This window comes from Zonotrichia leucophrys, chromosome 5, assembly GCF_028769735.1.
Source record: "Zonotrichia leucophrys gambelii isolate GWCS_2022_RI chromosome 5, RI_Zleu_2.0, whole genome shotgun sequence".
Classification (NCBI taxonomy): domain Eukaryota; kingdom Metazoa; phylum Chordata; class Aves; order Passeriformes; family Passerellidae; genus Zonotrichia; species Zonotrichia leucophrys.
Genome location: NC_088175.1, coordinates 15367540 through 15387925, shown reverse-complemented (window position 1 = coordinate 15387925; position 20386 = coordinate 15367540). Strand labels below are relative to the sequence as shown.

The 20386-nt window shown below is 33.8% G+C and overlaps 1 protein-coding gene across 2 annotated transcripts in view; it reads right to left on the bottom strand.

The window, feature by feature from the left end:
- Positions 1-20386, bottom strand: part of CEP128 (centrosomal protein 128) — a 104355-nt gene that overhangs the window by 34207 nt on the left and 49762 nt on the right. For both annotated transcript variants that reach the window (XM_064714613.1, XM_064714612.1), the window contains 3 exons: positions 19411-19584; positions 17794-17853; positions 15941-16133 (listed from right to left, as the gene is read on the bottom strand). In XM_064714613.1, the coding sequence (XP_064570683.1) occupies positions 15941-16133; positions 17794-17853; positions 19411-19584 (427 nt within the window). The remainder of the gene's footprint in view (positions 1-15940; positions 16134-17793; positions 17854-19410; positions 19585-20386) is intronic.

The window sequence follows — 20386 nt, the reverse complement described above, 5'->3', positions numbered from 1 at the left end:
GTCCATAAATAAATATACATATACTAGGGCAGCATGCTCATGAATTTTTTACCAATGGGGCATGCAATCAACAAAGTTTGGAGACTAGTACTCAGTATTTAGAACCTTTGAACAATCTCACTGTTGAAGTAAGCAGACTATGGCAGGCAGTTAGCATTCAGAATTTTTTTCAATAAAGGCATTTAGTTTTTATAAAGCTGAAATGTTTTCTAGCCTTTTACTCCAAAATTCTTTCTCTTTAATACACCAAGCAGCATACATCACAACACATGGAACTGAGAGGTAAAAAAGCAAAGTTCAAGTAAGAACAAGGTCAATTGAGAAGGGTGTCTATGGGAAGAGAAACTCTGGTAAGAATGAGGAAGAAAAGAAGTGACTAGAACTATTTACAGTAAAGGGACAGAATGTGTGGCTTATTATTCAAATAGAGGCTCTCCTATGAGCAGAAGATCATATCCAGCATATCTGGATATGTAGCTTTTGAGCCATGAATGACTGGCATAAACTAATCTTCAAGTGCCAAACACATCTTTGTACATAGAAGAGGAACAGTCTGTATGTTAATACAAATCCCTACAAAGATTTTTTTTATCTAGAATTATGAGTGTCATCTCCAAACAGCTGCCACTATGAAATATTAAGAGGTGGTAACCCAGGTATTGCTTGCTCTCTGAAGAAGTGTCCAAATAAGCAAGCTGAATCACAGACAGAATCAAGGGTCTCTTCTAGAATCTAGAGAGATGTTACATCAGAATTAACACAGCTGGGATAGCAATAAAGGTATTAACTCACAGTGAGTCACAACTGCAAAGCTATAGAAAACCTTCTGTTTGCATTATTTGCTCAACTGTTATAAAGTCAGACCACTGGAATTTCAGTTTCAGGCAGACTCATTAATCAATCAACTTGTCTCAGTCTTAGGCAGCCACTTTTCATTGCCAGGAATATTAAATCTTCTACATCGGTGTCCTTGCACTACAGATCTTAACCTGCTTCACTGCTGCAGGATGCCACCACCATAGCTTTTCTTATTGAAGCCTTTACTAAGCCATGATTCTACTGTCAGAAAAATAACACTTCAGGCTAGAATTTTCTTTATGCCTCTATTTAACAATTTCTTTAAAAACTCATTTAAATACACATATTTCACACTAAATTAATAATTCAGACAGAAGAACCTTCTTGTCTGAAAACAAGAACTTCAGATATCAAGAATGATACAACCAAACAAAAAAAACCAACCAACCAAACAAGAAAAACCCAAAAAACAAAAAACCAAGAACAAAATCATGGAAAATTGATCCAGTAAAGCAAAACATTTATCTGAACGGCATGGCTTCTGCCATGAAAATTACAATGGGACACATCAAATGCCAAAAATGCAGTTGACAATTTTTTTCCCATTATGTTTAATTAATGGCTTGGATAGCTGGTTTGGAAATGGCTTAGGAGTTTCAGAATGTTGACATTTTCGGATTACAAATTATCTAGCTATAAAAACTGTATCCACAAATCTGCAACCTTCTACCAGAAGGTGTTGGTCAAATGTATGCTTAAATTAACGATTTAAACAATATTAAAACAACCCTAATAATTGCAAGTTACCCTCCTTTTATAACATCCTTTGTGTCAACATTATGGGGTTTTTTTTTTTCCATTTAATGTGCTTAAGGATAAAAAAAGGATAAGAGTATAGCAGAAAAAGCCAGCATTGTTACTGCCTATGCCCTCCTCATACATGAGCTAAGGAACATTGTCTGTAACTGCACTTTAAACACAAAATCCAAGCCTCAAACAGCAACAATGGTTAAACCCCTCCAGTCATTATAGATTCTGGATTATGCCTTTTATTTGCAGGCAAAAAGAGCAAAATGTTTTTAACTGCAAAACAAACTTTCCTCATGGCAAAATTTTTAGTACCATTAAAGGTAGTAATAAAATATTAATTTAATTTCAGTAACCGAGACAGTATTTTCAAATGTCATCTTGCTTATCATCAAAGACACATATGCCAGAGACAATTTGTTAGCACACAAACACATGGTATTTGAACAGTTAAACACTAGATTTGGAGTATGCTGCCATGCCTTTTTTTTTTTTTTGGCTACTATTTATTGAAACATCTATCAGAAAACTCCAGCTCTTCTTTCAGACTATCATTAGAGTGGCATGACTTAACTACAATAACAGAAGTCTCTTTTCAGTTATAACTATACAGAATTTCTTATGAGGAAACAAAAAGATTTAAAACCCTAAAAATAAAGATAATTGAGGAAATAATTGAGATTTCCTGCATTTAGAAATTATTCTCAAACAAAACACAAATAGTGACATTTTGAATTTCTGCCACTAAGCATTGTGTGACGATTATTAATGTTTCTAAGGCCTTAAATGTCAATTACTTGATTATAGTTCTAGCTGAAACCATTACCAAATATATAGATATTGATTACTCATACAACAGTAACATAACCAACCAGCGCTGGAATTCAGGCAATAATGTTCCCACTGGAAATAAATCTTGAGAACAGACTTTAAAAAAATCTAACATACAATGATTGTGAATAAACACTTCAGATTTTACTTCACAAATTTGGCTGAGAGGCCATCAATTTTCAACCTTAACAATCTAATAGCACATTTATACTACAATGGAATTCTTTACTAATAGCTTCAAATAAGCTAATTTGGGTACTAATGGCTATGTAATCATTCCTTCTTGTGTTCCACAGAAACCAGTCCAACCCAGCTGACAGGGTGCTAGCACCAAGTGCTCCAGTTCTGCCAGATGTGCTCAGATCACATCCTCGATGGCATTTGCAGCGGCATTTGCCAAAATGCAAGGAGGTCGCTTTGCTCCCTGCCTCTGGTTGTGCATTGCTCTTGCTTACTTTGCCCTGCACTGGCAAAATGACAAACCTGGACCTCCATAAGGTCTTAGTTCATTACAAGAACAGCATACTGGCAAAAAACAGACAGTCCTATGTGGCTAATAGAGCAATTTATGATTATAGGAGGAAGAGAGGAGGAACAAGGGATGGAGACATGAAACAAGGGATGGAGAAAGTAGCACTGACAGGAGTGAGAGAAACAGAAATAAGAATTCTGCCTTTTGTCTGCAGTGATATTAAATGTCTCCACAAATGGAAAACTGCAGTTTACCCCACTAACTCATGATTTGCTTGGATTTGTGTGTGTGAGCTATCATCACACCTGTCTGTAGCACAGATCTATGCAAGGAAACTGACAATGGCTTTTTCTCCCATAGCTTTGGTTAGAAAACCTATTAAATAACCTGGAAAGAAAAAAAAAATCAGCATTATACAAAATAAAAAATAGTAAGAAATGTCTGAAAGCAAGGTCCTCATAATAGTTAACACTTTAAACAGAAAATGCAGTTGAACACTTTTATCACTGCATATAATACATAACTCTCATAATTCTCTCCTGAATGAAGAAACATTTCCTTTCTGATAATGAATAAAAGTTTCCAGGAGCACACAGAAAGAAATTGAAATGTAATTTGTTTTCATTTACCAACTGCAAGCTAGAAAGATAATTTGTCATTTCTTGTTTTAGAAAATTATGTTGATATGTTTATGGGCATGGTAGCTATATAAAAATTATTGTATGGCTCATGTAAATGACAAACAGGAAATTGAATGCCACTTGCTCCAGTGAGCTCTCTCTTAATATCCTAGGATTTTCTTGTTTTGATGTTTATCATCCCAACCATATTTATGTGTATCAGCAAATTTCCTTTTGGCGACATCTGAAAGACAGCTGCAGATCTTAATGCAAATACATACAGAACTGATCCTGGACCTATCAGCTAAGGAATGGTCAATGATTAAGGGTATCCAGGTTTCTGAAGCAGCTAGTGCACCTCATTTGAATTGAAGTAACTGGGCCAACCAAAGGAGGCCAACAGCTGCAAGACAGAAAGCGTCTCTAGCCAAGGTCACTTGTTACTTGAGATCAGTAATTCTCCCAAGCCTAGAAGTGCATTTCTTAATTGGGCTGTTTGAAGATCAGAACTAAACAATCAAATTTGCAATGTTCACAGCATAGGAGAACAAATAATATGGGAAGCTCAGAGACATTAGTCCAGAAATTAAGTTTCCCTGCCAATCTCAGGAAAAAAGGAGCTCTTAAGCAGCTTGGATGCTTTGTCAGAAGAGTAAAGCATACAAAAAGCACACATCCTATCTCCATGGGATTCACTCCTTGACAAATGCTGTAAGAAAGCTTTTAATTCTACTAGATGGCACTATGTATCACTAGGACCCAAACAGCTTCTGAGAAAACACTTACTTCAACCAAACATACATACACACACAGAGGTCAGTATGTCTTATTGACACCCAATGAAAATGCAACTAGAAATTATATAACTGTCTATTACACATACTACGTAGGAAGATGCAGTAAATAGAGCTGGCAATTATGAAGAAGGCTCTAATAGCAATGTTTTACTTGTCATTTTTTCAGCTGCAGTTAGGCTTTAAGTTTATTCCTTGGTGAGACAATCCTGTTTTTGTACTGTCCCACGGTAACTGATGATATACAACTGAGACTTACCAGCTCAGCTGACAAACATTTTAAGTTTCAGTGAATGGCACATTTTGCTTAACATCTAAAAAACTATTTTGAAATTTACACTAGCTAAATGCACTAACTTATTATTCCTTCTGCATAGCCAATTGCAAAAATTTACAATACAAGTTCAGTAAATTTTTTAAAGAACTTTCTATACATAGATTTGAGGAAGAAATCTCTCCTATATTCCAAAAGAGAAGATAATATTAAGAGGAAAATTACATATATAATATTATAAATGAATAGCAACATCAGAACTTTTTTCTTTTCTTTCTCTTGTGCAGTGGAGTATGTGTAATTTTCAACTGACACTTGACTTTCTATTTCTGATCAACAGAATTTCTGGAGACTGATCACAAAAAACCCAAATTTACACTGCTGTTTTAACTGATTTAAAAGGTAAGAAGGCAATTATCTCACAATGGAGATTACATGGAGGAAAGTATATTAAGTATGAGCAGTATAATAAATGTACTAGAAAAAAATTTGTTATAAAAACCCACTGAAAATCTTATTACAAGGCTGATAAGAGCTGCAAATACATTATGCTTATTATAGAATTGCTTAGCCCATTCTCCAACACTACATAATTTTGACAGATATATTCAAATAGTAATGAAAGAAATAGCAAAATGACTGTCAAAATCCCACAAAAATACCATTGTAAATGGGAGACCACACTGAGTATTCTATATACCTAATCCTTTACCTATTTACATTACAGTTGCACGTCTATTTAATCTCAGCAAAGCAAATGCAAGGAACAAACTGAATTTTGCTAAAGTATTAAAATATTTGGTATGTTTTTATATGATGCCTATTGCAGCACACATTATAAGCTATGTTGGCAAACAGAAACTTGCTGGGGCATCATCTCCTAGGTTACGCATGGGAGGTAACAAGCAAACAGTAAATGTGCTTCTCTGGAAATGCCCCTCATGTGTAACTGCTAAGAGACATAGGTTATAATGTGCATTGATCTGCTCATGCCTCCTGAGAACAGAGAAAACAACAAAAAACTACTCTCCTAATATACAACCAATGTTGAAAATTCATACTGTTTACGTACAGTTTTTATACTCTCTAGCCATCTTTTTAGATGGCTAAATTTCTCTTCCCTTGTGTCTTTATATTATGTATAACAAGATATAATTACAAAACTTAAATCTCCTGAGACCAAAAGTAAAGGTTTAAGCCTTAGCTCTAAAATAGATTTTGTACTGTGAAAATATGGTTCTAAACTTTCTTCAGAAAACAAGAAAATAACCAAAATGAAAATCTAAGTGTGCTTTTCAGAAACTTTTTTCTGCCTCTTACCCAGAAGTTTGTATGCTTTTCTGTGGCTTCTCTAATTTTACCCCTTTTTCTAGTATAATTTTCCTTTACTGCAACATTTGCTGCCAGAATATTTTTTTGACACCATCTTTTCATTGACACAAGGACCATATCTTTTTTCTGTATGCCAACCTACTGTTTTAATAATGACAATAAAATACAAATCATAGACAACCTTCAGTATCAAAGTAATATTTAAAATGAATCATGCTGGGTTTCTCTACTCTGTCAAGCTTTCTGACAGCATCTTTTCCAGACCTACACTTTACACAGTACAATGTCGCAGTGCAACACAGAACTGTGCTTCTCCTCTACGCACTTGGTCAAAGTTCATTTGTCCCAAAGCACTAGCATGATCAGTAACAGATATTTTCCCATTTAATAAAAACTTGGTTTACTGTAAATGTGTGTCCTTCTGCCGCCTTGATGTGTATTTTATACACCAGCAAATCAGTTTACTTGAGCTGAAATACACTAGCATTACAACTTCTGGAATAAACTCTTTCTTTCGGATCTCGTTTGCTCTGCTAAGGCAGTGCAAACAAAGTCTATAGAGCAATTTAAAATAAGGCAGTGCAAACAAATCTTTAGAGCAAATGAAAAAAAACAGGCATCTCTTACAGGACACAGATTAAAAACACTGCTCAGGAAAAAGAATAAAGTCAGATAATCTTCTTGGAACCAGAGTACACGTGCAACTTGCACACTATACTTCAGGGCACACATCAGATGAGAACAGTACACATGCAACAAATTTTAAGGCACAAGACACCTGATACTACTTTTTCTTGACCTGGTGTTATAAAATATTATTCAAATTGGCGATTCAGATTGAGAAAGAAACTACCCAGCTTCTGACGACCACACACATTTACAGAGCTTATACAGCTCTGTAAAAATGCCCTGACTACAGCTATCCCAGTGACACCACAAGTACTGACATTTCCTCCAACTGGATGCAGCGTGGTTCCTGGATCTGTCCAATACTGTTTCACTACTACTCAAGTAAGTTAGATTATTACAAGTTATTGAAGCATCATCAACAAAATTCCCAATGAACAAAAAGAAATTAATTATGAAAACCTTATGAGCAGCAACAAATAGAATGCTCAAGTTCAATCACACTAAATTTGTACATTACCACTTCAGGAAATATGAAATGCTAATTTTATGAGCTAAAAGCATTTTATGTTGCCATTCTTATAGTAAGAGCAGATTAATGAATGAAAAATGCATAATCATGCTGCTGAATGGCACACATAATCATACCATTGATTCTCAATTACAGTAAGGATGGAAATTTTCATAATTTAGTAGTAATAACACTGCCTTTATTGCAAATAATTCTTTGGAAATCAAAATTCTTTCCAGATAACATTACGGGAAGACTACAAAATACTTACATTAATCAAGTTATTTTAGAAGTCACACACTGAAGTGTTTTAAGATCAGATCAATATAGGAGTTGCAGTGTACTGTAAAAACCTTAGATTTTAAAATACAATCATTCTTAAAACAGCCAAAAAAGAAATCTTAGAAAGCTTTCAGTTTTTATTCCCCTCATCATGCAATCTTCCCACAATATCATAAGTCAGCCCGAAGATTTTATATTATATACATATTGTATACAACATGCATATATCAGAAAGGACAGAGTATTTTTATATTTTCAAACTTGAGATGTTTTTGCAACAAGTTAAAAATATTTCAACCTTAAAGTTCAGATCTTATCCTACTGTTGCTTATTTTCTCTGTTTCACTGTAATACATGAATAGTGCATGGTACAAACTCATTAAACTAGTCTGTGTAGATAAGTCTCATTGACCAAGGATGAAGTATTAATATTTCTCCAACTTTTAAGAGAATAAGCATGTATATGTAGAACATTCACATTCCACTCTTATGTAAGAGGCCACTTTAATAAAAAAAACATAGCCCAACATACTTATAATCCCTTTAATACACTTGAGAAACATCAGCTCAACATTCCCAACAGCTTGGAGAGGAAAGTCCCTTCCTCAGACATGAGGATGACACCAAACTACGCAAAACAAACTCACTCCCAAGTTCCATGACTCATGGCTCATGTCTTTTCAGAAGCAAGGCATCTGAAAAACTAAGTTCTCTCCCAGTTTAAATATGCTTCTGCTAAAAAATAAGCTGGTTTGTAATAGGCATTAAAAACTTGATAGGGTAAACTGTGGATTGCTAAACAGCCGTAAGGTCATTGCATTACATTCAATAGCATCCTAACTTAATTCTGCCCTTGGAGCTCTTCCTTAATAAAAATGTGCTCCATGGATTTTAAGCACATTGCGTTAGAACAAAATCATTTCACTAGGATTCTTCATTTTATAGTGTGTCTTGCAAGAAATGGTATACAGTCTGATCATTTGATTTTGCAAGTAGAGCAGTTTCCCATACAGAAAACATTCAAGCCTTATTTTTAGAAAATGCTGCTCCAAGAATTTCAATCCAATCAAGAAAGTAATGTTCTACAGCCAAGGCATCGAATATAATTAAAATCAGGAAAACAAACGTTTATCATGGCAGCTGAAGTACATACAATATTGATGCAGTATGTACATATGCACGAAGTACATACATATATTTTCAATGAATCTGTTTTCTTGGGTTTGCACTTCGTCTCTTTTTTTAGGGGTAGGCACCTCAATTCACCAGGTATACTAAAACAAAAAAAACATATCCACAACAAAATCATAATTGTTTGAATTGCGAAACAAAAAGTAAGGTCATAAACTTTACATTTAAATGTTTTCCACTAAACACATATTTACATACTAGCAATACATAATGTTGCACAAAGGTACTGCTCAAATACGCAAAAATAAGTACTGCAATATGAAGATGTGTATTTTAAAAAACAATTCTCAGAGTAGAAAGGTGGTGTAGAGTTAAGAAATCCAGCTGAGGAATAGGAGACCAAGCTTTACCCTCAGTTCTCTCTCTCTTTTTTTTGTTTGGTACATAACCACGAGCAGGCACATTCTCTCTGACTCAGATACTGTACCTGTTTAAGCAAACAAATAAAATTTTACAGCAACAATATTTACTAACAGTGCTTAATGACCTACAACTCAAGTCCTTTAAAATAGGCAGACGTATCCAAATAATGCCCTTTACTATGTTATGGCTTTACCATAGAGACATAATAGATGCAGACAAGAAAAATACCATGACATTCTCTGTCCACTCTAAAGATTCAGATATATGTGCCAAGTATTATGTGTCTGTAGTTTTCAAAAAACTACATAGAGGAACCTGTTATTTAGTAAAAACAATTAGTAGCTAATTGTTCTAATCACTCATACTATATGAACTGTATAGTTAATTTGCTTGTCTTGCTTGGCTCTAAAACATTTTTAAGGAATTTCCCCTTTAACTACAAAATATGTAAAGCATTTAAAAGTACCAATCATGTCTAATTTTCTCAAAAAAAAAAAAAACAAGAAGGAAAAAAAGATGTTAGATTGTTAGATATAAATAGTTATTACCCTGAATATGCTGATCAGAGTAAATATCCAACCTAGGAATTTGTCATATTTAACCCACTAGAAGGAAAAAAATGGGCAAACAGATGAAATATCATTTATTTGATTTTTATATAGAAAAATCCAAAACCAGCTAGACTTCCTTTTTTTTCAAGAATTCTCTTTAAATGTATATTCTGTAATTAAAATTATTTTGTTGTATACAGTCAACATTAAGAATTGGTTTTACTGATGATCAATTCTTCTCAAAGTGAGGAATTGTTTGGTATTGACAAAAAATTCCTTTGTCAAAGTGAGGAATTTTTTAGTACTGACATAGCACTTAAACTTCAATTTTCCACACACACCATATCATTAGGACTCATTTTAGGAAAAAAAAGATCTTAGCTATCATGTTAGCTGAAAGGACATAAAAGCTTTTAACATAGCAATGAACTACACTGAAAATCATGCTCTATTACAGCCTGAAAAATTCTAGGCAAAACCATTACAATAAGCACTAATTTTGAAAGACATTGAATCTCTGACACAGCAAGATGCAAGATTTTAAATACTTCTTTAATTTCAAAAAGTTTACTATACTAAATCATAGCATTTTTTTCATTTCTGCTCAAATTTCAAACATGATTCATTTGTATTTTAGACTAAGATGGCTTTGACCAAGGGAAGAGGCACAACAGGAGAGGAACATAGAGCCCTTGGTTCAGTTTTATTTCCTATAAGACAGCATATTATTTAAATAAACTGACATCTTCTCAGATATTGATGAGTTTCTTCAGGATGTCATTGTTACCTAAAGAAGAATAAATAACAGATAGTATGCTTCTGTTACATACTTCTCAGAAAAATACTGAATTCAAGACAAGTGTGGAAGTACCTGTGTTTCTTGGAATAGAGTTTTTTTGGTTGGGTTTTTAAAATTTAATAGCTGTAAAATGGTGATACCAGTTTGGTATAGAAACATAGTACATAACCTGAGAGCATCACAGCACCTTTCATATTAATTCAAGGAGAACTGATAAAGCTGTACAGTTGATTACAAGATTCTTTTTATTACACAGGGTTAAATCACTGTTAAGCTGTAATTGTGCTTATAAAGAGTCCAATGCCATCATTTCAATAGCTGTAAAAAAAACCACAAAGAAACCACTAGATCATAGAACACCAGCTATTTTAGCTTGGTTTAAAGAAAAAAAGTCATAATTCACAAAATAAAGAAAAAATGAAATAATACATTTTAATTATTTAATATACACTGAATCCTCATCCCTCAGGTTACTTTTGTTAATTTTGGTTTAGTTTCTGGTATGTGCAGGTAAACCAAGAAATAAATCTAATAAATATAGTCTCTTACTGTTAATGAGCAGTACAAACTCACTAACTTAAAGGACTCATCATGCTTTCCACACCAAAAAACATGTACATAAGTTTCAGATAATCATCTAAAGTATGTGATTCAGAAAGAAAAAAGGAAATCAAAGGAAGTCTTAAAAAGATCTTAGCTACAGTTTGATCCCATCTCTTACCTTCTCTTTTTTACAATGGCAGCCATATTTTTATGAGTGCATAAAAAGATAATGTCAAATGAAAATGGTTCCAGAAAACAAATAAATAATTACAGCAATGCATGTTCAGTTAGATATCTCCAGTTTTCCGATTTAAAAAAATTCCACAGGGCATGATTTCTAAATGATTTGGGTTTATTTCCATTCTTCTAAGACTCTGAACGCAGGTTCATTTTGGCAAAGTTTAAAAATAACTTAGAAGTCCTCCCTCCTCCTTCCCCCATCACATTAAAAAAACCAAGCATTATTTAAAGGGCAAGAACACTATTAAGAAGAAATAAACTATTTCAACAGTAATGATTTTCAACTTTATGAATTTTGAAGCTCACTATGAAAACCAAGTACTATGAAAAGTTTCTCTGAAATCCTTCAGACTCCTTCCTGTATGTATGCTTAAAAGAGTGTTCTCTCTAGTTGATGCTCCCATCCACTGTTCAATAAAAGATGACCTGAAAATACCTTGTGATGTTTCTTGTTGCCACAGAAAGGACTCTTGCTCATACAAGGGCAATATCATGCAATATATGAGAAAAAGAAATTTAATAAAAAAGAAAGAATCAAAGCAGAAAGGGCAGCTTCAGGCTTAAAGTTGTCTTCAAAACAGCATATGTACTTTACTATTTAATGAAACATAATAGGTCATAATAGAAAAATTTTAGACTGTTTTGATTTTCACAGGTTTCTAATCTTATCCCGTTCCTCAGTTTAATAGCAGAGATTGCTCAGTGTCAGTATATTTACATTCAATGTACTATACTGTTTCTTATTTTAAATCTTTACTCTTTCTGCTTTAGTGTTCCTGACTCAAACAAAAATTGGACTTCCTGACTTTAAAACAGAAAAAACAGAAATATAATTTGAAAGATTAGGTTTTGTCAAAGCAAGGTTTTACCTACATTTTTAATCTACTTTAATATACCAGGCTCTTTTGAGTTTATGTTATCCACAGCAGTTGAATAACAGATAATCCTGACTGAACATAACAGAAATAAAAGAAATTAAAATCAACTGATGTCTTGCTTCAGGAATCACTTCCCAAAATCTTTGCAAATTTTACTTGTTTAAAGTGACGAAACTAAAGGTAACTGTATGATTCATAGAGCTGACACCACCACTAAAACCAGCTGAAATATAAGTCTTTCAAAATTGGATTTCTGTATCCTCAAATATAAAACAACACACAATGATAAATGCATGAACGATAAACTTAATACATAAAGAAAAACACAACACATTTGCCCAGAACAGTTTTGTACTTGTGACAAATGCATCTAACATTAGTCTATCACAGCTCAGGACTAAAGCTGTTAACTTCCAAAGCTTTACTTAGCAGTATAAATATATAAATATATATATAACTATATATATAACTCTCTCTCTATATATATATACACACACACACAGAGAGCAGTATAGGTATAAATGTTATATAAGAGATTCTAAATATGCAATAATTCAAATGTGATTGTAGAGCATTATTTCAATAGACACTGAGAAAGGATACAGAATACATCCTGCATCACCTGGGACTTGGTGTGAAACAGTTTTTGCAGAATATTTTGAGATAAATTAAATAAGTTATGTAAATGCAAGCAATGCACCTCCTCTTCTTACATCACTACAGCCATACTAACATTGTTTCCTTAAAAAAGGAACAGATATGGTCTTCCCAAATATTCAGGTCTTATTTTGCTAAAGATTTATTTGTTGACTGTCCATGTCTTCTCTGAAGTAGCAGTATATTATCCTGAAACAAAAGAACTGTGCAGACTTCATGTCCACCACTATATAACATATTATGTCTAGCTATATACATATCAATATATTCCAAGATTTTCTTGGAAAGGCAATTAAAGTATATCAAACCATTGGGTCCACCCAGGATCAAATACAGACTTTCACTGATTTGAATGATGAGCTTTTCAGACTACACCATCTGGCTAGATCATACAGAAATACAATAAACGAAAGAAATTTGTGCTAGGTCTTGCGTACAATTGCTAACAATGGCATTCACAAAATAATAAAAATAAAATTCTTGTTAGCTAAATTAATTTTTAAATTGTTCTTAAGAATACCATGGCATGCTCAGTGATTCCAGAATGCAAATTAAATTTTTAGCTAAGAAACAGGAACTTATGCATTTTATTTCCTCAGACCTTTGTCTATTTTCTTAACATATTGAATACCTAGTGCAATAAATTTGATTCTAAGACCAAAATCACTCCAAGATGAACACAGAATGCAAGTTGTTACTGAAATATCCCATTGTGTAGCATGCTAGATAAATACCTTGTTAAGTAGTGAACTGCATCCCATGTACCAATCTACAAACCTGAAATCAGAAGTCACATCCTCTTCAATTCTTCTGTATTTATAAATATTGCTAGACTTCTGAATTTCTAAACTCACCATCATGATATTCTTTTCAAGAAAAGAAGACAAATGTAGCTGATCTTGAAGCATCTCCAGATAACTATGAAACTTCTGCTACTCTGTAAACAATCCTGAAACTCTGTGCTTCACAACTATATTTTGCTTCATTCATATTCTCTCATGGATGATTCTCTGTGTTAGCTTACGTGTATTTGTCAGGATTATACCACAGGGACAGCCAGTTTATACCACCACAGGTACCACTGTGATAAGGTTAACACTTCTACACAGATTTGTAAGTAGATTTTAAAAACCTACAATATCCCAGCTATTTACAAATGCCTTGGTGAAAAGACAAAAAAATACATAGTTAAAAGTTTTAGAAAATCTATTTAAACTAATAAAACTTCCTTAAACATGTTCATCAACAAAGTAATTTAAATACTTATGCCACCTACTTTTGATATGTCCACCATAAATCTCTATTTTTATTCTCTCCCCAAAAAACTCCATGAATAAATTACATCAGATCCACAGAAAGGAAATAAGAAAATCAATTTCTTGAGAATACAATTTCTCTGTCTCATTTTCCTAAGTTTTGATTTATATGAACTTAAATTAATGGATTATTTTCAGACTATATGAGGTACTCAGACAAGAGGTTTGTGTCAGTGGGGACAGTGAACCACATCCATGGATATTCATGGTTATCACAGAATCTGATAAAATGCTCCATCTAAAATCTGCATCATTGCAACAGAAAATATTTTCATCCATTTGATCACATTTGACTGAACATCTATTTTATTTAGCAATATCTTAAAGAATACTTTGATGTTAAAAAAAAAAAGTGAAGGGCATTTTTAATGAATTAAATACATTCTGCCTTCATTTCCTTTATTCCTGTACCCAGGATTTGCCTGTAATTTCATTACTGGGTGTCTTAGTATTGTGTAATTTTTTATGCTTAAGTAAGAAAATCCAACTAGCATTCTGTAACCTTAATTTAAATTTTTTATCATTTTGATGGATTGCTTTCTCCTTTTGGCTTAACACCTTTTCTATGCTTTTAGCTGGGTTTTCTTTTTTCTCTCTGGGAAAGTAGCTTTTCCAATTTTCATGTTCAAGTTATTTATCCATTAAACTATTTACACATTTACATTCTTGTATTACTTGCTTCATAATCAAGGCTGGGCTTCTCACTCATTATGTAAGAGTATTCATTCAAGATATAAAAACAGACTCTGTCTTGCACCCTTTTTTAAATAAAAACCCCTTTTAAACATTTAAATGTATCCCTTAGTGAATGACAGTACTCAAAACTCAGATTACCAGATATGCATTCTATTATTTCTCTACCTTCTGCAACTTCTGAAAAATAACTGGTTTGGTATAATGAAGATCATAATTTTCAAATCAAAAAGAAAAATCTAAGCTGACATGACTGTAAAACAAACCAATTAAATTCACATGGAGACTGTAAATCCATTATTCTTGCATACACAGTCACATGCGTTGTCATGACATGCACGTGTCAAAAAAGATATAAATAAAATTAAAAAAAAAACCCCAAGTGATGTACAGTATCACTACTCACCATCAAGTAATGTCCAGCCCCTTCTCCAGCTGTGATTGGCTCCTCCCAAACTCTCCTGTGTTTGTACACTGGGAATAATATTCTAATACATGGAATATACCTTTGCCAGTTCCCCCGGCCTGCCCATGTTCCCGTGCAGCTATTTATGCACCATCTCACTATTAGAGCATGGAAAACTGAAAACTGCTTGACTTAGATTGCAACAAGTAAATCATCAGTGTGTTTGCAACATTACTATCAATATTAAATCCAGAACACTGCACATTTCAGCTATGAGGAAGAGAATTAACTTTGTTCTCGCCAAAACCAAGCAGTTTTGTTTTTTGTTGCAATTCACAAAACATTTGCAATAAGTCAACTGCTAGAAGCTGTAACTATATTTACTAAAAGTTTACACTTATGAGAATCTACGTCAATCAGCACAAAGTGACAATGAACAAAATAACGAAAGAGAATACTTATTCTGCCCAGTTCTATCATATGGAGTCCTGAATAAAGGCTGGAACAAGATTTCTGAAGAAAATCTAAAAGGTGACACCTTTCTTCCAAAACTGAGGGACCAGAATACAATGAAAGATCATACCATGACACAGTGAGCTGTGCAATAGCAGTCTAATTCAGACTGCCTCAGACTCTTGTATAATCCCTTTTTGCCCAGGTCGTGCAATGTCCCAGATGGTACAGCTGGGAAATAATTTCTCTATCCACTGTGCATGATGAAAACTCGTGTGTTACTCAGTCACTGTATGGGTTTGAAAGGTGGCTGATTGCATTGGCCTTTTTTGTCAGCAAGGGAAAACAAAAAACCACAAACAAAACATTATTCTTGGTTAGCACTAGCCCACTGCAGTTTGAAATAATTAGCTGATAAAACGACTGTGCCATGAAAATCATAATTAATAGAATATTAAATTCTTTGTCCCTTTTATTAACAAAAATGGAATCCATAACATACCTCTTTTTTCTCTGTGAACTTCTTCCAAAAGTTTTTCCTGTTTTTTTATCTGTTTAAAGAGAGACTGATGCTCAGTCTCCTTTATCTGTGTAAAGTGCTTGAGCTGTTCTCGGCTCTGCAGCAAGTAGCATCGCAGCTTTTTTTCCTTACTTTCTCTTTCCTTTACCTCCTCACAGAGCCACTGAAGCTTAGTCTACATTTAAAACAAAAGGTACAATAAAAAGTAAAGAGTTCTAATAAAAATAAGAGGACATAAATGTTCACTGACCAAATTATCGTTGGAGTCACACGTTACTCATTTGTAGCTATCTGAACAATAATAACAGAGGGCATTTAGATATATTAAGAGAAGAAAAGTTGATTTTCAAGAGACCTAAAAGACATATTTTGGTTGATAATTATATGGGAAAAGTGATTTTCTTTTATTTTATTTCTTTTAAATCAGAAGCATGAATTTGCTAGGGTAGATATGGAAATTCATATTGAATTAGTGCACACATAGGCACCAAGAGATAGGCCTTCCTTTCAAAGTACGTTTTTCTCTCATTTTAATGTTGGCAGAATTTTACAATATTTCCCCTTTCTAAAAAAGTGACATCAATCCTTTCTAGTCAGCAAAAGTCAATATTCAAGGTTCACTCAGAGGAGAAAAAGATCTCATTGGTAAGGTTGTGATCAATTTAGTAAATCTAGAAGCGATGAAATGGAATACAGTATGGAAACTTTCACACAGTATTTAAAAACAAAAGAAAATAAATGTGGCACTTTAGGCAGTCATTCATTCTAAACTTCCCTCTAGCAGCTAAACAAACTTAGGTTTGCAAAGTATTAATAGGTGGTCTTTAAAAAAAATTTTTAATAATATGTGTCACTTTTTCAAATGAAGAAAACACTTCCTCCGTAACATTTCTCCTTTGATTCCAATCTTTTTTCTGTTATCTATGGTGGAAGTCTTTCTTGGTCTACAAGTCTCACAAAGACCTCATGCCATGAATAATCTTCTCTTACATGCAAACATTTGCAATTTTTTTCCTTAAGTCAATTCTCCTGCGGCTTCAACCTTTCTATATGAAGCAAAACCACCAGTTGTTTTTCCACAGTATGTGATCTATTTTAATAATGAGAAATTTACTTATTTTAAAAGATATTGGGTAAGAAGTGCGCTATGTGTGTGAGTTAAGGGAGCTGGAGGAAAGCTGCAAAATGAAAAGCAAGATTTATGAGTTACAGTCATCACCTTGAAGATGTTCTCAAGCATGTGTGCCCCCATATTATAGGATTTGAAAGCTTCAATGGGGAAAGAAAAATCGTTCATTTTCCAAGAATCCAATCTAATATATTTTAGACTGAACAAATACCAGCCTTATTTAAAATAATTTCTAGCCTTGTGATACTTCTGTAAGAGAAACTTAACCTGCTAACTACATTCTCATGCTTTATTCAAAAAATCTAAAGGCTATCACTGCTCTTACTTATATGCCTTTTTTTGTGAAAACAACATTGCTATTTATTTTGCTATAGAGATGGCTATTTCTTGTTGATAGAAACATTTGGAAAATTATTCTATCAGTTCAAATAAAAGTCTGGAAATATCAGAATAATTGCCAAAGGAATGCTTTTGTATTTTTTCTTTTACCCTTGAAGTGCCATTTTAAATGGACTTTCAACTAAATCAGACCCATCCATTCACAGACTCACCCCCTCACTCGAGTGTAATATAGGGTTAGGGCTGAAAAGGACCTTAAGGATCATCTAGTTCCAACTCCCTGATATGTGCAGGGACACCTCCCACAACATCATCAAATGCTGAATATTAGCTTACTCAGTAACATTTCAGGAGGTTTGACTATTACCTTTGTTTCTGCTAACCAGCGATGAGGATCATTCGGTACTGTTGGCGTAAGGGATATTGCCTATGAAAAAGCAGGTGACAAAGAAACAGACATAAAATGGGAATTAGGCATAGGAGGAAGAAAGTCTTTTCTGCTTACTGGAAATTCATCAAAGAAATACATTTCTTATCAAGGAAGATTAAGCCTAGTGCTTGACTTCTCTCAATACAAATATTTATCCATCAAATTCCTCCTGCTTACCCAAGTTGGAGCAGCAACTTCTTGAAGTAAATGGTGAAATTTTTTAGAAACTTTAGCAATACCTGAAGTACTAGGCAGAGGAACAATATTATAAAACAAGACGCTTATCTTTAAAAAAATAAAAATTCACACCAGGACCACAAAACTAACTTTTTTTTCACATTAACTGTCTAGTCAAAAACTTGCATTCAGAACTGGTTTAAGTTGGCCAGCGATAAGAAACCAAGGAGAATTGTATAAACAGGGATCTGCAAAACCTTATCCAGAAACCAAAAGATCGTCACAAGGTGAGCAACAAGTCCAAGAAGGCATGGTTCAATGATCAAAAATCTGGCAACCACAGCAGATTACAAAACTTAATAAAAAAAAGAGACCTATCTGTAAGGATACAGAGGAGAAAGCTTGTTTGTAAAATACATTTTCTTAGAATTCTCATCTAGTTTTGTGCTGCAATACCCCAACTCCATGTGTAAGTGGAGAAATGGTGTCAATTGTGAAAAAAAAAATAAATTTCAAAAGCAATCCAGCCCAGTCAAATGACCAAGAGCTACAAAGTATTTTTTGTTTAAACAGCAAGACAAAAAAAAAGATGTAATCTGAATGTACTCTCGGTTGTAGCTAAGGCCAAAAGGCCACTAGGTCAAGCACTGGTAAGTGTGGCGACAAGCTGAGTCAGACAGTCTGTTCTCACTATTCTCAGAAATGTACAATGTTGATTTAAGAGGATCAGTCATGTAGAATCATATGGAGGGAGCAAGAGTGGTTTCTGCACCTGGGCAGCAAATGAGAACGCTCAGAAGAAAAGCTACAGGGAGACAGGGGCTGCAGGAGAAGTAGCAAAATAGCAAAACAGAAGTTCCAGCAAGCTACCAGTTTCATTAAAATGTGAGTCTGAGTTTTCTGGATACAAGGACCTGCTCCTCAAAAGAGGAGGGTATAAACACTTTCCATTTTCAGTATTCAGTTCTCTACATAAAAAACAAAGCATCCAAGTGATTTTTAAACAAAAAATTTCTTTCATTTTCTCCCAGTTTTAAAAGCATTTTAGGCCCTTCTTAAGGATTTCCCAATTCCAGGAACATGGCCTAAGAAAACCTACCTCAAAATTTTGGCTAATAAAAGGTCCTTTCATAGAAACAAAGGAGAACTATTTCTCAAAAAGGAAAAAAATAAGAAAGCAGTACCAACTCATGCATGGACAGTCCTTCACAGTATCCCATTCTAATACATAGCAATGTCCCTCTGTACCACCTATATACCCATAATTCTGTCAGAATGATTATCTATGCATCAGTGAAAACAATGCATGCAAGTTCCACTACAAATTTTCATCAAGAAAAGAACAAAACCTGCAGCATACTTAAAACTTAGAATTACTTTGAATTTCTCCATGGAGTCCCGAGAAATGATTTCACAAGCAGCATCAATTTCACTTCCTATCATGGAGAGAATGGATTGCTGTTCCATTTCTAATTGACGTAGCTGATCCTTAAACTGCAGTCTGGCCTCACTCATCTTTCTCAAATGATCTTCATTGCTGATCTGTTTTTCCTGGAGTGAAAAAGGAAAAACAAAACAAAGTTAAGTAATTGCATTAATAATATATGTCATCAGCCATGTATCATTCAATCTCATAATCACACCATACTCAGTCACACTAAGTTCAACTGCTTGCCATGGAAAAATAATACCTTCTAATAGCACTTGTAAATTCCTCCCTTGCTTCTCCTCATTATCCTGTAAATCAGTTATGAAGAAACTGCTACCAAATCCAAACTCAACAATCATAAAGCCTATTTTCAAAGTCAAAAATAGATGTTCTAATACAAATCTCTTCATGAGTAGAAAAAGAGCCCAGAGTAAATACTCCCATTATTATCTTTTGCCCTCAATCTGTTGTAGGCATGTAATCTCTATTGTCAGAAAAGAGATCCCAGAAGGAAAATTTTATTGGCAGTCAGTGTGCCCTCCAAGGAAAACTACTCAAAGAATATCTCACAGGAGAGTGAGTGGCACAGAGGAAAGTGTTTTACGTTATCAACTAATGTCAGAAAGTTGATTAAATATATTACAGGTTTCTAAAATTCAGATTATCTTTTTATATCTATGATAGAGCTGCCATAAAACCAAACAAAACTGCTGCTAAATTACACAAAATATTGAATTATGCATTATAAATAATATAGACAAACCTATCCTGTGAGAATAAGTGAAATGGAAACACACCTGTCTGCTGCTGAGATCAGGAGGATGTAATGCAGCAAAGGGCAAACACTTTAACTGTGAGTTGCACCAAGAATAGTGACAACAGCAAGGATTAAAAAAAAATATTAATTGTGGACCTCCACAATGA